The following is an 18,139-nucleotide window of genomic DNA, read 5'->3' on the forward strand; positions in this document are numbered from 1 at the left end:
TTGGTTTAGAGAAGTACTGGGGGCGAGACAAATCAAAGACAATATGGCGGCAGCTGTGGAAGGAACTCCTCGGAGAGTTCGCGCTCTGTTATCCAGCTTTATTCACACATCTGGCAATGAGGACGAATCAAGGTAAGTACATATGGAAAAACTAAATTATATTCCGTTAATGAAGGCCTACAGATTGCATACAGGAACAGCGATATTTACGTGCTTTATACGAAGTTATTCGAAGCATGCATGCATGCGTGATAAACTGGTTCAAACTAGGTTGTTTTCATATTGTTGTTTACCTCAAGTGTAGCGATCAGACGTTCTAGAGCTATGTCGAATCGATTTCCTGTCAGGACGTTGTTCTTGTATTCTGGAATTCTAAATCCAAGGGAACATGTCATCGTATTTGATGAAACATTCGATGATATCAAGTTTGTGGGTTCGACGACTTTGCAAACTGTACGTCACGATTTTTATCCATATGAAAATTTCATCTGTTGCAAATCCAATCCAACTGCAACTAGCTTACGTCAAGAAAAAATACTATTTAATTATAATTTTTAGCTAACATGCACAATTTACTATCAATGTCAGTGGTTTAAATTGTCTCAATAGAAATAGGTTTATATTTTATGTTAATAAATTTCACCCCAAAAAGGCAATAATATTTATTGATTCGTGTTTGATTAAACCAAGCCCAATGTTGCTCATATATTATTTAATTTGGGCCGAGTGATGATTAGGTTATTGGTTTATTCTGTATTGTAAGCAATCCAGTATAAAAAGAGAGGAATGTTCAACTACTTAACAGTATTTGATGCAAAGATAAGTGCACTGTTTGGATTGGTGAAAAGGCATTTTGCAGTCACTGATGTAGAGATGTTCAAAGAAACACTTTGACAGGAGTTGGAGTCAAATAACCTTCCATACACAAATCAAATTTAACACATGAAAGATCATGGCAGTTATCTAAAACGTCCGTTTGAAATACCGTCAAGCTTCTTTTACTCGTTATTATTGTTTTGCAAGCAGTTGTGGAGAGAAAGCTCAGTTGGTAAGAGCACTGTAGGGACATCACAGAGGTCATGGGTTTGAGTCCCTTTCAAGCCTGAGTTCGCAGCTGCTTATGTTGTGTACAAAACTGCAATGATCATTCATGTGTTAAAGATGATTTCCAGTCCGTACTGCGCAGACTCAGGGTTTGTTTTCATTTTTGTTTTGAATTCGTTGAAACGTTACACTTCAGTGATAGCGTACATGAAGTTTTTTTAGTTCGCCATTACGGATCGTTTCGTTCAAGAATTCACGATGAGCTAAAACGTTTGAAATACCGTCGAGCTTCTTTTACTCGTTATTATTGTTTTGCAAGGATATCTGGCGTTAACCCCTTCCCTGCCACGCCTAATGGTCACATACCATACTGATCAACCGGCGGCCATCTTGGATTTTTGATAAAATTAGCAAAAACTGAAAAACACAACATTATCTTTTTATAGTTGCTATGTACAGATAGATTTTGGTAAATAAAAGCTATTTCAAAAGTTATTTGTTCATTATCTGATTAAAAATAGTTACTCAGTGTGATAAATTCTAAAACACGGGGCTGCACAAAGACCCGGATGTGTGTCACATTGTCCACATTGATATCTGGATTCCTTTCTTCGTCCTTGCCCCCAGCAAACTTGACATCTCTTCTGAGGATTCTGCTTGTTAGGCGTTGGGGGGATAACCTCAGGAAAATGACGGCCTGAATAACGATTTGTGGCATCGGTTGCCACAGCTTCGGTCGAAGATGCCGCTAGTAAGGCAGAAATACAATCCAACTTGAATTTCAGCAGTGGCTTCTTTCCACCTGACTTCTTATACAGAATATGAGCATTCAATACTCCTTCCTCTATGAAGTGGAATGCTACTTTTTTTGTCCACTTCATGCTTTTTCTCACACAGCAGTAGGTGCCGAGTAGCTCATCATTACGGTCCACACCGCCCATATACTTATTGTAGTCATTGATAAGTTGCAACTTTCTGACATTGTTCCCATGTCTGTCTCTCTTTCCCGTGTCCACAACATTTGCTTTATGCATTGTTGATAATAAATAAATCTCCTTCTTGTCATTCAGTCGCACAGCCAGCATGTTATCTTTCCTCCTGAAAGCATGTTCCCCTTTTGCCAGTCGAGTTGTCTTGAGTGAAGCTGGTAGCCGCAGCCTATTCTTGCGTGCAGTTCCACAGGCTGTTGTCTCATTCTCAAAAAGGTAAGAAAACAGTTCCTCGCTGGTGTACCAATTGTCAACAAAGAGTTTGTAACCTTTTCCGAGAAGGTCTTGCATCAGTCGAGGGATTACAGCACCACTCTTACCCAGCCTCCTTACCATTTGCGGATCAGTGGCAGCGGCATCTGGTTCCTTGCCGAGATAGACATACGAGTTCCAGAGGTAGCCTGTAGTTTCGCAGAGGCTAAACATCTTGATGCCAAATCTCGCCCTCTTTAGTGGAATGTACTGTTTGAAAACCAGTCGCCCTTTCCACAAAAGTAATTCCTCATCTATTGAAATATGCTGCTCTGGAATATAACTGCTCTTGAACTTTGACACTAGGTATTCAATGACAGGCCTGACTTTGTATAACCTGTCATGATTTGGATCAGTTGCATCATAGTTACTGTTATCTGCAAAATGCAGAAATTGCAAAATTGACTGAAAACGGTTTCTTGGCATGACATTATTGAAAATTGACCCTTTCAACAATGGATTTGTGCTCCAATAGTCGGAAACTTCAGGTTTTCTCACAATCCCCATGAGAAGGGCAAGGGCCAGGAATTTCTTCATCTCATTTCGTGTAGTTTCTATCCATGCAGTTGCACGTGAATTTGGGGGCAAGTGGGGGTTGTCCCTTTTGTACTGGGCAGCATATAGGTTTGTTTGCACCACCAACAAGTCAAAAAATTCATCAGTAAGAAACAAACTCAAGTAGTCACCTGCACCTGCAGTGTTTGGAAGCTGAACTTGAATACCTGAGCGAGCAGTGAATGGATGAATTTGTGGTTCCTGATCATTTGAAGTCCACTGTAATTCTAACAACGCTTCTTGTTGTTGTCGTTCTTCAGCTCTGTTTCTTCGTGGTGCCCCACGTCCACGTCCACGTCCACGACCACCACCACGTCCACGTCCACGACCACGTGCTTCTTCATTGTTGTCTCCATTTGCTTCGTCACTTTCCGATGAATTTTCGATCTCTTCGTTGTCTGAAGAAGATTTATCTGAAGAATATTCTTCTTCGCTTTCTGAACTGCTTTGTTCGTTAAAATCTGAGCCTGGGTCAGCAAATAATTCATCCACAACTTCTTCACGAGTATAGCTACGCCGCGAACTACGCCGCGACGCCATTTTGTTTTCAGTTTGAAAAACAAACAAAGGATATTGGGAGATCGGCCTTCTGTACATTGGTCAGCGGTTGTTCCATGAACCGTCAAGTGCTTCTTGACGACCAGCATAAAGTTTGTTTCACTTTTTAGAACGACCGAGCAGTGGGTGAAACGTTTTATTTCATGACGTATATATACGTCGCAGGTCGTTCGTGTCACGCAGCTCATGACGTATATATACGTCAATGGCAGGGAAGGGGTTAATAATGAAGAAAAAGGTAAGTTTTGTCCTGGAATTTTTATTTTTGCTAGTAAACATTCTTCTGTTTGTGAGACTCACAAACATTGCAGGCGGAGATTGCGCAGTACGGACTGGAAATCATCTTTAAATCTTTTTCTCATAGTTCAAATATATGAAATTTTAAATATTCACTTTCATACAAATCAAAGTTTCAAGGGGCTTTAAGGAGAGCTAAGCCATTCTACCCCATACTACTCCCTCCTCCACCCCCACCCTTCCCACCCCGTTTGGCTAAAAAACAGATATATTTATAAGCTAGTCATGATAGAGTTTCTTCAATAGTCACAAATTTATCCCAAAGGGCTACTGAATTCATGGATGCTTTAAATTATTATTTACTGAATTTTGATAAATTTGTTTTTTCTGTAGGAGTCCAGAACAAGATGATCCTGCTTTAGAGTCATTTTGCAGAAGCCAGCCAAGAAGTACAGAAGCATTTTGGAGCCGAGTGGAAACATTCTCTGTATCCTTTTACCTACAGTTTTAAACTTTAAACACAGTCATGGGCAATATAAAAATTCAAATAAGGCCTGAAACTACTGTTAAAATTAAATGCTAAAATCCAGGCTGGAACACTTTCCATTTGTACGGAAAAACCGGTTGTTTCAGTGGGAAATCAAATGGAATTCTCTATTTTCCAATTGCCCATAATGCACTTTGTTTACCCCCCAAATTTTGCATAAACTATCGTTTTGGAAATATGCAGTCCTCCCAAGAGAATTTGAAAACAATAGTTTAATATGCAAAATTTGGGGGGCAAACAAAGTGTATTATGGGCAATTGGAAAATAGAGAATGGACCTTTCCACTGGAAATTTTTGGAAAGAAATACCTTCAAAGGTATTCCTCTTTTCCCGTTTCTCCCAGAATGACCAGAAATTTACTGTTCCATTTGCTACAACCAGACTGTTCATTCACAGAGCAAGGTCAACAAATGAACCAAAGAACGCTATAATTTACCTGTTGAATCAATTCAAGTTGGTCCAAAATTCCTGTCGAGTGTAGAAAGAGGACGATTCTTCTCAAAGGGCGAGGGTTTTTCCTTTGAACTTTCTTTGAGGCTTCACAAAAGAGGAAGATAAAGAAGAAAAGTGTCACCCTCAATCGCCATGTTTTTTGGACCCAGGCTCTTTGCAGTGGAAAATGGAATTTCAAAAAGGAACAGCTTCTTTTCATTCCGTTTACATTTGCACTATTTCATTTGTCAAAAAATTTTCAACAAAAATTCCATGGAAAGCACCCCAGCGTTGCCAATCCACGGCGTAATCAGGGATAGGAAATATATTCAGCATAGACCTATAGATAACAAAGGTATTTGTATATACAGGTAGGCCTATGCATAATATTTTTACTATCTGATGTGGTGGATTGGCGAAAACTTGAATTTTAGCATTTAATTTTAACAGTAGTTTCAGGCCTTGCTTGAACTTTTTTATTGTTATTTTGAAAATGCTACTGAGAGACAATAACCAAAGGTTATAGTCATGGCCAAAAAACAAACAAAGATTTGACAAAATTAATATTATTAGTATCAGTCTTTTGCTCTTATCATAAATAAATGCATTTCAAACCTGTGTGATGAATAAATAGTTTTATACCTTAACTTTGTTCATCAATTTACATGGTTTGCAAAACCTCTTGCACTGTCGCCATTACACTGTGCACGATATGGCTGGGAGAACAGCGAGGTTGACATCTTGCAGTGCGTCAGCTGCAAGGCGTGTCTTGATGCGACCATATCCACCACATGGGATTCTGATATGTGTGAGTTACACTGTATTTAATGAAAGTGCAATTTATTTGTAATTTCTGTGGAAATAACGTCTCTTAAGGTTGTACATACATGTACATGTATATGAATGCCAAGGAATTCAGGAGTGCAAGTGAAAAAGGAATGTTGAAATGATATTCACAAACAAACTACTGATCAATTAATAACATTGTTGTGAGCATGGGAAAAAGAAAAAACTGAGTCCTGGATGGAAATAAACCCATGAACTTCTGCACTCTGGTTGGATGCCCCAGCTACTGAGCTATGGGGAGATTTGCGGCAAGCTATATTTAAGCATTTTTTACCAGGTTCATATGTGAAATGCATCCTGCATACTGCTAGAATTGGCAATGTTGGAAGCATCCTGAAAATTAGGAAAGAATCTTAGTTAGCAGGGGCGGTCATGCACTTGGCATCATCTAGGGTAACTGCAAATTCCAGTGTTACATTATGAGCTAAATATAATTTTTTAGTAAACCACTTCACTTAGAAACAGTAGGCAGTTACTAATCTATGCACATTTTTTAATCCAAACCTCTAGATGCCAAGACTTGTGAGCAATTGAAGGAAGCACTTGTGAGTGGTCATTCTAAATTGTGCCGATGGCCAGATAATCCCTGCCCTGGTTTGTAATTATTATTCTTACATGTACCGGTACATGTACATATAATAATATCTAATGCTCATAGAAGATCGTCTGCAGATAGAAAGGCTAAGGATGACATTATTTATAGACATTTTAACCAGTCAGACCATAGTGGCTTAAATGACGTAAGGATTCAGCTTGTTGACTTGATAGGTGTACAGGGGAGCAGTACCTTAAAGATAGGGAGGCGCAGTGGGCATACAAACTAAGATCAATTTATCCGCAGGGGTTAAATAGTGATGATTTCTTTTGTAGTAGAAACCCAAGAAGAGATGTTTTTTAGAGTTATTGTACTTATATTTAATTTTCTGTTGATTTTTGTGAAGCGCGCGATCAAGCGCGCGCGCATCTTGAGTTTTATTGTATCTTAGATTTTATTGTAATGTGTGCTACCTAGCCCGCGCGCAGCATTATTTGATTGTAATAGTAGCATCTCACGCCAGCTAACGCGTATTTGTGTAACGGTTTAAACTGCCTTCATCAGTTGCCCTGATGAAGTGTTTTTAATAAACACGAAATATCGGCAAAGTCGACTTTCCAGTTTTTATGACACATATAATTTTTTTCTGGATTCTATATCGCGACAGAGGATGTTGTTGATTAATTTTAATAATATCTAATAGATACAGTTACATAAAATTGCATATTGTCAGTAGTGCTTACAAGTGTATATTGGTCAGGCCCAGGTGTACCCTACTAGGTAACAAGTGTAACAGACTTGGTGTTCCCTTACTAGGTAAAGGTAATGTCTGTCTCCGAGCCATGAGGCCCATACAGCCGGAGCTTATCCCGGTTTCCGTAGCATTAAGCGACTAGGAGTATTGCTACTTCCCCCTGGATGGGATGCTAGTCCATCGCAGGGTTACCCCCCCAGCAGTAAATTCGCCGGTACCCATTTATACACCTGGGTGGAGAGAGGCACTGCGAGAGTAAAGTGTCTTGCCCAAGAACACAACGCAGCGCCCCGGCCAGGCCTCGAACCCGGGCCGTTCGACTCGGAGTCGAGAGCGCTAACCATTAGGCCACCGCGCCTCCCACGTAGTGGTTACAAATGTAAAGTCTAAATAGCTGGGGTTATGTACATAGACATGGAGATGCTGTTTTTCAGTATTTGGCCATATCCATTTTGCCAACAGACTATTCAAGTAATAAAGAAGTACATATTTTCCATCTTCTGACCATTGTTTAATTTTGTGATCAACAGAGTCATTTGTAAAGTTACCATTGTACAGCTATGCTCAGTGGCTGGAGGACTACAGAGAAAGATGGCGATCCATTATCACACTTGTCGACGAGATCCCCTGTGTGGATGAACAAGCCATTGAGGATATGGTGGGTAACAAATTTTTCTTTTGACAGCAGAAGATAATTTGATGTGTTGTTTACAATGGATTGACGTTGGGGGTTTTCAGGGATGCCGAAACAATTCCCCCCCCCTCCCACCGGCTCTGCCGTCCCTGGTTTTACTTTTAATTGACAGCCCTGGCCATGTTGTCATGCCAGTTGTTCTGATTGTTTTGCCAGACAAAATATTAGACATTGTTAAGTGGGGATGACAGTGTTTGGACTAGGAAAAGGCACATTGCAACATGTGAAAATGTGGGTTGTGTGCAAGAGTGGCTGCTCTTAATGTACCTCCTAGGAAAACCTTTATCTTCTAATCTAAGACATGCAACCATCAAATATAATTTAAAGTGCCTATGAAGTAAAAAACTTTTTTGCTTTTTTTGGTAGCTTATTATGTCTACTTTCCGAAAAGTTAAAAAAAGAATAATGTCAAAGAGAGAGAAATCGGACTTTTTGCCGCCTAAAGTGCCCTCGGTAAGACAAAACAGTGGGTCCGGAGACTGGACACGAATTTGGCTCGAATGACGTAGTTAGTGGTTCCACGGATCAGTTTACACTTAGATTTTGTTGATACACAGTGAAGTTCACTACTTCACCTGAGATTGTTGCTGCTTTTTCGTTGATAAATCGAAATCTTGTCCGACAAGAACGATATGTTGCCATCTGCGAACTTGGCAGAGCGGGTTTCTAGCAGAAATAAATCGCACAATGAAATATCGTGACACTAAATGGACTGAAGTAGCTAGTTGGACCTGTCCAACCGCCGCAAGCCGATCAAGCGCTCTTTCACACAAAACGCTGGTCGACGAGGACGATCGAAGTTCGGCGAAGCAGATTCATTTGAGAAATTCCCTATAAAAAATGAATAACTAGAATTTTTATTGTTTCCAAAAGCACATACATCGACGGGCTTTGATTTTGTGAGTGGTTTCGCAGTGTCGCAATGTGCTTCGGAATTGACACGAGCGCTTCGTTTTCGTTACTACCGAGCGCTGCTTGCCGCGCCGAGGTTGCTTGCTTCTCTTGCTTGTCGAATGTGTAAATTCAGGTTACGGTACGGTACAGTATTATATAACGATTTGGTGATTTTAATACAAGTAGCGATCAGTTGCTCGCTTTCATTTTGATTGTGTTCTTGTGTGGGAAAGTACAGTGGACTGACATATTTCTCCGAAGCGTGAGAGTGACATAATTAAACTTGACAACACGGCAAGATAACACTTCTTCAAACTCAAGATCAGCACTTTTTGACTTGAACGAAACCAAAAATTTCCTCTTCAAGAATAAACAGAACTGCAGTTGTTGGCTCTTAATGGTTCGTTAGCTCTACGGTATATTTTCAACCGTCGACTTCTTTATCCGGATACGATAAATCCTGCTTTAAATTACAGTGCGTGTTTATCAGCAAATAATTCCGGCGAAGGGAGCCGTAAAATTTGTCCAAGATTTTGCAAGATCTCAGTGTGTTGTTTAAAAGTGCATTCGCCATAGAATACTACCGGACTGGTGCAGACATGAATGACAACATTCGAAGCACGCTACTTGAAAACATTAACAAGCATTTCTAACCGGCACTCAAGTCGAATTTACATTCCATATTTTTGCTTCTTTCACAGATGCATTCGTTTGCGTCTGGCGATCGATCGTTTCAAGTGTTTGGGAAAGGAAACGACTGCTACCTTACGAATGATAACACGATCTACTAACCATACAAATTAAATTTTGAGGAACAAAGTCTCATAATAAAAGAATAACACGTATACTGAACCCAGCTGTGTAACATATTGTAAACTCCTGGCGCGACTGCTAAATCTTTCTTCGGCTAGTCAGGGCAGAATGATATAGAGAGACCACCATATCCTTTACAGAGATAACTCTTTTGATAAATTTCCTCTTCGCTTCATGACTTTATCGTTTCATTTGTGGCAAGGAAGAGCGTTTGCTGAGAACAGCGATCCTCGAACTGCCGACGGAACAGAATTCGTTTCTTCTTGCGTTTTCATCAGAACAAATAGCTTTACTATACACATTGAAATTTCGCTTCCATTTACTCTGCGAAGCTTCACCAAAGGAAATAAGTGTATTTGATGCAGTTTCGTTTGTGCAATTGCCTTTGTTTGACTCAAAAGCCGAAATATAGCTTTCGCCAGCCCTCTTTGCTCTCTTTACGCCATAATCATGGTGTCTTTAGAACCACTAAGTACGTCATTTCCGGTGAAACCGGAGCGTTTGGCCGCGCGCGAAAAGGGCCCACTTCAAATTGCGAAATCCAAACTTCGAGGCTCAAAAAATACTAGAAAAAAGCGCTTTTGATATCTTAAACACGCATATTCGTGCTAACTAAGACATAAACAAGCAAATTGAGCAAAGTTATTTTTTACTTCATAGGCACTTTAAATCACTGAAAGAGGAGGCACCCCACTAACAATGATTTTCCCTGGCCAATTTGTGGATTTGTTTAACTATTGACAATGCATGTTATCCAAGTAATATATCTGACATGTTGCTTCCCAATGCAATCAACGTAAATGAGACAAGTCAAACAATTCACCAAAAATGGCAAGATTACTGTCTCTTCTTGCTGCTTGCTTGACTACATTTGCAACTTGCCAAACAATAATAGGTTTTAGCCTTTTAAGACCAAAAGTCCTCCTTCTGTGACAGTGAGCATTGAAGTTTAGGCATTAAGAATTCAAAATTATTGATTATGGATAAACCATCAGGTTTATGGTTGAGAAATTAATGCATGATTGATCAATTAAAATTATTATAGTCTGTAAGACTTTGCTGGCTGTGTTTTTAAAAACACTATATGCATTCACTGTTTTCCAAGTGTAATCATATTTATATTTTTTTGTTTTAAATTGAAGGATTGTTTGACATCAGGTCACATTGAAGGACTTCAGAATTTAGTTGATCCAGGTAGCATTTGTTGGACAAGAAATGAACTGGACTTAGAGCGAGCCTCCAAAGCATCTTGTATTATTGCACTGTGTGGCTGGACGGGAAGGTAACTACATACATAGCTCGTAATAAGCTTAGTCAGAATTAGATAGATCCATTTTTTGCATTCTATTATAGCTACACCAATAATGTTTAGGAAAATCTTTTAGTAAAACTTTGTAAAGGTTCTACCAATAAACAAATTGAAGTCACAATAACATTGATTTGTTCATTTGTAAAACTTTCACAAGTTTGAACTAAAGGATTTTCCTAAACATTACTGCTGTAGCTGCGAGAGAACACCAAAAACCGGCATATCTAATTCTGACTAAGCTATTACGAGCCACCTTAAATGTTACCTCAAAGTCTTTACTCAAAAGCCTGATAGTCTGATGTGGTTTATTGCCATGTACTGACACCTTAAGGAATGTAATCTTGTAGGGATATTGTGTACAGTTCAAAACAGTTAATTAACTTTAGTAAAGCCTTATTGATGCCTAGTGGTGGTTGGAAAGGCCAGCACTTTGCAGTGGCTAGGAGTATTGCTGCTCCACTCTCCACCCTTGGCAACAGCTATCAGGTGAAAACTCCACTCTCGAGCCAAAAGTAAAGAAAGTCACTGAAAAGTAACACTTTTACAAGTGTATGCTGCATTATGCATAGGAACTTTAATAATCTAATCCACCTAGTTTATTGGATCCTAGCTTGATTTACCACTGCTCTTTTTATAATGTTTTATTCCAAAAGTCTTTTACATTTTTGCTTCAAACTCTTAGAAAGTTCAAGGCAGCAGAAACTAGAAGTGGCATTGTTTTTTTTCATTTACCGTAAATGATCTAATAAACGCCCACTCTCAAATAAACGCCCTGTATCTAATAAACGCCTCCCCTGATGTGTAAAGTTTGTATTAGACGCCCCCTCTTATAAAAGCCCCGTGTCTAATAGACGCCCCCCTCCAAGAATCACCTCAAAAACCAAGGAAATGCTCCATAGAATAAATCCTTGCTTGACTCCGACATCAAAGAGGCCAACAACGCCAACGTGGTTGACCCTGATGATGAAAACTTCGATATCGAACTATGAACGACATCTCTAGGCTTTGTGTTACAGTAGCTCAAACAGGAGCCCATGACCATGGGCTCCTGGCGCAAAATAGATTAGTCTGCTACCCACAAACTCTGTTTTGTATCTTACTCCACTAGCAAACTACGCATCCTATTTGCTGTGTTGACGTTGTGACAGTTAAAGTGAAATAAACGCCTCTCTCTAATAAACACCTCATATCTATTAAACGCCTCCCCTAGGACCCCAAAAATTTAATAGACGCCCCAGGCGTTTATTAGATCATTTACGGTAACGGTTGAGAAGACCTGTCCAATGCTGTTACCATTAGGCTACTGTGCCTCCCACATAGTCTACATTTCAGTGACCAAAAGGCGTCTGCATGTATCCAACTCACAGTATGTTTTATAAATACTTTGTTACAGTACAGAAAGTGATCCAGAACTGAATACTATCTCGTGCTCCATGTGCCGGAGGGAGCTTGGTGTGTGGAATTTTTTCCCCCTGACGCATTCTTCAACTGATCAAGATGAAAGACAAGGACAGGGTGCCCCTTCCTATCTGGACACTGGACAAATGTTTTGTGGTGAAAGAAGCCCGGGGCAGATCCTAGTCCGCGAAGTGTCTTCCGACAGAGGGAGTAGCCATGCAGGCGACAACCAGGAGGCTGCCGCAGATGATGACGAGGGTAGTGTCGCAGAGGCAGAGACGTCAGAGCCCATGGAAGAGGGTGGGAGTTGTGATAGAGCCGACAGATCCTCGACTGAGGATTCCGCAATGGAAAAAGAATACGAGGCAACAGAAACTTCTAATACATTGACTGTTAAGCCACGCGAGCCAATGGGGCTCAAGTCTCCATTGCATCGCTCTCTGTCCAACCTGCCAGGGGAGGAGGCGACAGAGTCCTTATGTGTGGAGGTTGAAAACGAAAGCTTGTCGGAGAGACTACAGGATGTGGAATCTGAGCTGGAGTTTATGGGGTGTGGCAGGGAAGGCATGCCAGAGAGGGAAGATGGCGGACCAAGGGCAAAGAAAAGGAGATTGCAGGTACATGTACAAGCAAGGTCTGACATGTCAAGTTATCGCATGACCGTGTGTTTTTTTTACCAACAGTACATGCAGATCAGGGTATTCCTTTCTTATGCATTTACTGGTTTCAATCTTACTACCCAATCCGCAATAACTTAACTCTTCGTAACTCTACGGAACTCTTAGCCTGCGTAGCAGGCGCCGTAGTTTCGAGCGCGCGTATGGGAAACGCGAAAGGCGTAAGGGGGCCACGCGAGGAAAAAAATCGATTTAACTTCGCAGGCGTCTGCTACGTAGGCTACGGAACTCTAGGTAACTCAATGGAAGATCATACGCCTGCTGGTTACCTTTCTATCAAAACATCGCAGATTATTCATCCAAACGTTTGACCTCACTGGCACTCTATTTATGTCAATATTAAAAAATTGGGACGATGACTTTTTTATTTCTCAGTCAGAGGAAATGGTAACGTTTTAGCAAAGCTTCGTATTAGCTTTTAAACCGTTTGCGATTATTTTCCAATTCAAAATTCTGCTATCGACAACGAGTCACCTAAACGCCACCTAACAGTAAAACGCAAGAACTCAACGCTAGTTATGTTTTTAACTATTTGCGTTTTCTTGAATTTTGAGAGTTAAATGTCTTAAATGTTGACTTGGAATCCGAAAAAAAATATTTGCATTTGACAATTTTGGCCGCAACTTTACTGGCGCCATCCGTTTGACCGTTTTGCATTTGGCAGCTGTAGTTTTGGCGGGAAAAACATGCGCCGCCCGTTTGACCGTTTGCAGTTGGCAGTTGTAGTTTTGGCGGGAACTGCGTGTACGTGCCGCCTGTTTAACCGTTGGCATTTTGCAGTGGTGCTTTTGGCGGGAACGACACGCTAACATCCGTTTTGCCGCCAAAAGTTGCCACATCAACGTTGCATCATTACGATTTGTTCATGTTGCCTAGCAACACCTCTGAGCAAATCGCAGGCTCAGCCAAATTCCGACTGGAAATAGTACTTGCTCTGTTTCCAGTTACTTGCTGCTGTATTTTGCAGGAGATAGAAAAGAACACTTTTCACGTGTTATCAGAGCACCGGACCTGGTGTCCTTGGATTGTGAACATGCTCGACAGTGACGGGAACACCACTCCAGCTGGCTGGAAGCTCCTTCTGGGGACACTTCTTCCTTCGTTGAGTCCAACAGCAACGCACTTGATACACGAGGTACGATCAGTTTTGTGATAATGATCCGATTTAATGCCCGGGGAGAAAGGACGCTTATTTGAAATTAGCAAAGCAAATAGGCCTTATCACGGTTTTCGACGCCATCTTGACGGGTAGGCAAAGCAAGCAGAAATTACAGTGTTTGTATGGGAATCCGATGGCAAATATCTTTTACAAAAATCTAATTCTGGACAACTTTTTTATTTCCCATACATTTGTCTATAATTTTTTCCCGCAAACCGCGTCAACTCACCGAACCGGAACGTAAATCTGCAGAGGAAACAGACAAATGTATGGGAAATTAAAAACGTAACTGAACGCTTTCTAGCCCAGCTAAATCCTTCAAACTCGGCGAATAAAAACTTTTGCCTAGTATTTTAACTTTACAATTCATAAGTTGTCAAGAATTTAATTTTTGTTAAAGATATTTGCCGTCGGATTCCCATACAAACACTGTAATTTCTTCCCGGTGTCGAAAACCGTGATAAGGCCAATTGTTCTGAAGGCTAAGCACACGCAACTGGTGTATACTGCACAAAATAGCAATTTAATTTTCTCGTGCGAGATTATTCAAACTCCGATAAAGCTGAGAATTGGCACATACTTTAAGGGTTGGATGTATTTGACTTTGTTGAGAGGCCTTTAGCGAAAAAAAAAACATGGCAATTTTGAACACTGCGCGTAACTTTGCTGCAGTCTGATCGGCAGTCTGATCTCCGCTTCTGGTAAAGTAACCAAATCTCAGCGAGCGTTAATATCAAGAGAGCAGTTTTTGGAAGGGGTTCCCTGTTTTAAATCAGTATCTAATGGGGAAAGTTTGTAAGCCAATCGAGACAATTTTATCTTACTTTTCTCCAATCGTTTTAAGGCGGGAAAAGAATCGCGAGAGAACTGGACGCCACTGCAAAGCGGGAGGCGCGAGGGGGCGGGGAGGAGGCGCATATAACACCTCTTTACAACAGTAAATCTACTCCCCCTGAATAGGGTGCTAGTGCAGCGCAGGCTACTCCGTGCCACAGTGTTTGTGGGGTTGCCCTGACAGTTCGTAAGCACTCGTTTGTGTCCCTGTTGTGGGAGAGAGACACTGTAAGAGTAAAGAATCTTTCCCAAGAACACAGCACAATGATCCCGATCATCTCTGGAACCCAGATCTCTCGATTTCCAGTCCAACGCGTTAACCATTTGGCCACCGCGCCTCCCACAATAGAAGGTATACAAAAACAACCGTTGGTAAAGCTTTTTATTTGATAACAAAAAAATTCTTTCATCTCAATTCTAGACTCCCCCGCAAGATGCTTGGAAAACAGTCAGAAAGTTACTCGGCGACTGCGAATCTTCAGCAAAACAAACTTGACGACAAAGCAGTCAGCGATTGTTAGAAATAACACTATAGAATTGGGGAGTGGAGGAGATGTTATTTCATGGGTCAGTGGTTCACGGATGCTAGTTCGTTGGTCAGCCTCACATCGGTCATGTGAAGGGTTTTTTTAACAACTAAAAAGGCTCTCTAAACAACAGCTGACATTTTATGATAAACAATGACATTTAAAACTCGGTGCTACAGTGTATTTAAAGGATTATATTTTTAATTGAAACACTTTAAGTAAGGTAACTATCCGCTCCAAGGGGAGAAAAAACCTTTCTTTGGTTCCTGTTCGACCTTCGCAGTTGTTTTATAATAGCATGGATTGCGTGACTTCCGAGAACTGTGTGACATTCAAGCTGATAACGCAATCACAATGGAAACACTATTACACATTGACAATGATCTGTAGAAGACGGCCTCTGCTTTGGAGGTGTAGAGCTGCTTATATTTTATGCTCACCACAGTATTCAAGGGTGAATTTGCAGTTAAAAAAGACTGGCGAATATAGTCAGAAAATATATTTGGTATCGTATGTTAGATTTGACATTAAAGAGCAGGCTGAAATTAGAAGGACAGATGCTCTGACAATCTTGTTGTTACAGTCAACTCCCGCCTTGCGGACATCTCGATATTACGGACACCCCGAACAGGAGTTGATATCCCAGCGAGTAAGAATTACTGAAAATAACTCCCGCTACTACGGACTTTCTCTATTGGGGACACCAAATTGTCCCGAAGGTGTCCGTTATAATGAGAGTTTACATTAGAGTTTACATTTTAGTAGTTTGTTTTTTCTTTTTATGACGCCATCGCGGACGTTATTTTAACTTTTCAACATATCCGTTTTGGATAATCTTCTCTACCACAGACAGACAGACAGACAGACAGACAGACAGACAGACAGACAGACAGACAGACAGACAGACAGACAAGGCGAAGCACTAACAGTCTATGACAAACAGAACCCTTAAGTTTTGGAAGGCAAACCATTTTAGAAGAAACAGACCTATAGTAGGTATTCGAAAGGCATCTGAATACGCTTGAATTGTTTAATGAGTTGATTAACGATTTAAAGGTCAATGAATGTCCATTTCTAACGACTTTGCGGTTACTAATTCCTTTATTTTCTAAGCTGTTCGTCACTGGTGACAATAAAGCAATATAAAATTGGGAAAGTGAAACAAGTTGTTTTCTGTTTTCTTGGTTGTACTACAGCAACATATTCCATTTTCATATTTTCTGGTGTCTGATATTCGTTAGATGATCTCGACTTGGAAAAAGGCAGCCAGCAAACTCCTAAACTTGTCCCAGAACATTTCTCATCTCGAACAGTGAGAAGATCTGGGAACGACACTTAGCCAGTCGTCACGCAACGTCTCTTTCGTTCGTGATTGTCACGCAATACCCCAACCTTTTCCCTTTCCCCTAATCCGGTGAAGTACACGGTAAACGACTGGCTTCGCCAATTTCTAACTTTGAAAATGATCATCTATTTCCCTAATTCTCTAAGCGAGATTATGAGTTGTTTTGTTAAATTCTTGGCGGTTCGCCTCTACCCCTGATGTTTTTGGTAATTGTCTGAGGTGTGGATTGGGTGGCACATAGGGCTAGGGCTTTCCACAAGTTGCTCGGCAACTTTTTGGCAAGTTTTCATGTTTCGAGCAACTTTTTTCCCTTCGAGCAACTTTTTTTCCTCTCGAGCAACTTGTTGCATTTTGAGCAATTTCCAGACCGAAGATCTCCGAAGATTATCCTAGTGTTGTTCAAAGGCCATACGCACCTTTCCGAAGATTTACGAAGTTTGACGAAGATTTTCGAGAACCGTCTGAAGACGTTTCAACTTTCGGCTCATTCTGCATTAAAACATTACAAAAACTTCTTCAGCAAACATGACGTCATCATTTTACAAATTTTCCCCGGCCTTGATATGTTATTTACTAGATACTTCTTTTGCTGTAAAATTGCATAAAACTGCTTAGAAATCTTTTTTTTGTTTAGAAATCAAACCCTCAAAGGAAAATGAGCATATATTTAAAGAAATTATCTTGATTAGAAGCAGCGTTTTGGAGTTTTCGGAGCAACTTTCGAGCAACTTTTATTATCAGAAGCAACTTTTTTGGATTTTTGGAGCAACTTTTGAGCAACTTTTTGAGAAATTACGGGCAACGTTTTGGGAAATCTCGAGCAACTTGTGGAAAGCCCTACATAGGGCTGTCCGAAATTTCTAAAAAAGTTGTTCAGAAGTTACTAAAAAATATTCCAAAGCGTTGCTTTTCGTTATTAAGAAAACTTCACCAAAAATATGCTAATTTCGCTTTGAAAGTAAAATTTTGAAGCGTTTTCATGCAATTTCATTGCAACAAAAGTATCTCTATTACTGTAAAAAAGGATTTCTTTCACTGAGAAAAATCTTGAAGATATTGATGACGTCATGTTTGCTGGAATGAGCTGAAAGTTGAACATCTTCAGGTCTTCCTAGGAAATCTCCAACAAACTTCGTTAATCTTCGAAAATGTTCGGAAACGTTCGTATGGTCTTCGAATGACACTCGGAACAATCTTCGGTCTAGAAATTGCCCAGAAAGGAAAAAAGTTGCTCGAAATATGAAAAGTTGCCAAAAAGTTGCCAAGGAACTTGTGGACATCTCTAGTATCATCCCTGAAGGAGTGTTCTAAAGTAGTTTTCGGTTTCACAGTATTGTGAAACAGTGATATAAAATTGAAGAAAATGACACCAACGAATTAAGAAGTACGTGCGGAATTTTGTGACCTGTGACGTGGTCGGCGCGAGGAAAATAAAATCACTTCTATCCGCTCTTTAATATCGTGACCTCAAGTAAATGCCAATAAGTTTGAATGACAAAACGACAAGTGCTTACAGAGCGGAACCGGACTGGCGGAACTGACCGTGAAAGCTGCTTTAATTTATTTTCAGTTACACTAAAGCATATATATTTTTTAAAAAACCATAAAGTTATGTTTCGACTTCTTTGGCACACGTATTACAAGAAACTACAAGTTTTTCAGCTCTCGTCAGCATTGTCGAGTTTAAAATTATTTTCTTTCATCATATCTTTTCATTTTATTTTCAGTTTTTCGTTTTCC

The 18,139-nt window shown here is 40.3% G+C and overlaps 1 protein-coding gene across 1 annotated transcript; it reads left to right on the plus strand.

The window, feature by feature from the left end:
• LOC144629034 (uncharacterized) lies at window positions 1-16,219 on the plus strand. Its single transcript, XM_078487192.1, has 9 exons — window positions 1-132; window positions 4,029-4,121; window positions 5,271-5,422; window positions 5,971-6,054; window positions 7,280-7,407; window positions 10,293-10,432; window positions 11,853-12,474; window positions 13,502-13,669; window positions 14,949-16,219. The coding sequence occupies exons 1-9, from the start codon at window positions 44-46 to the stop codon at window positions 15,021-15,023; spliced, it is 1,551 nt and encodes a 516-aa protein (XP_078343318.1). The 5' UTR covers window positions 1-43; the 3' UTR covers window positions 15,024-16,219.
• Window positions 16,220-18,139: the final 1,920 nt, after the last annotated feature.

Source organism: Oculina patagonica, chromosome 10, assembly GCF_052425735.1.
Source record: "Oculina patagonica isolate OP01 chromosome 10, crgOcupat, whole genome shotgun sequence".
Classification (NCBI taxonomy): domain Eukaryota; kingdom Metazoa; phylum Cnidaria; class Anthozoa; order Scleractinia; family Oculinidae; genus Oculina; species Oculina patagonica.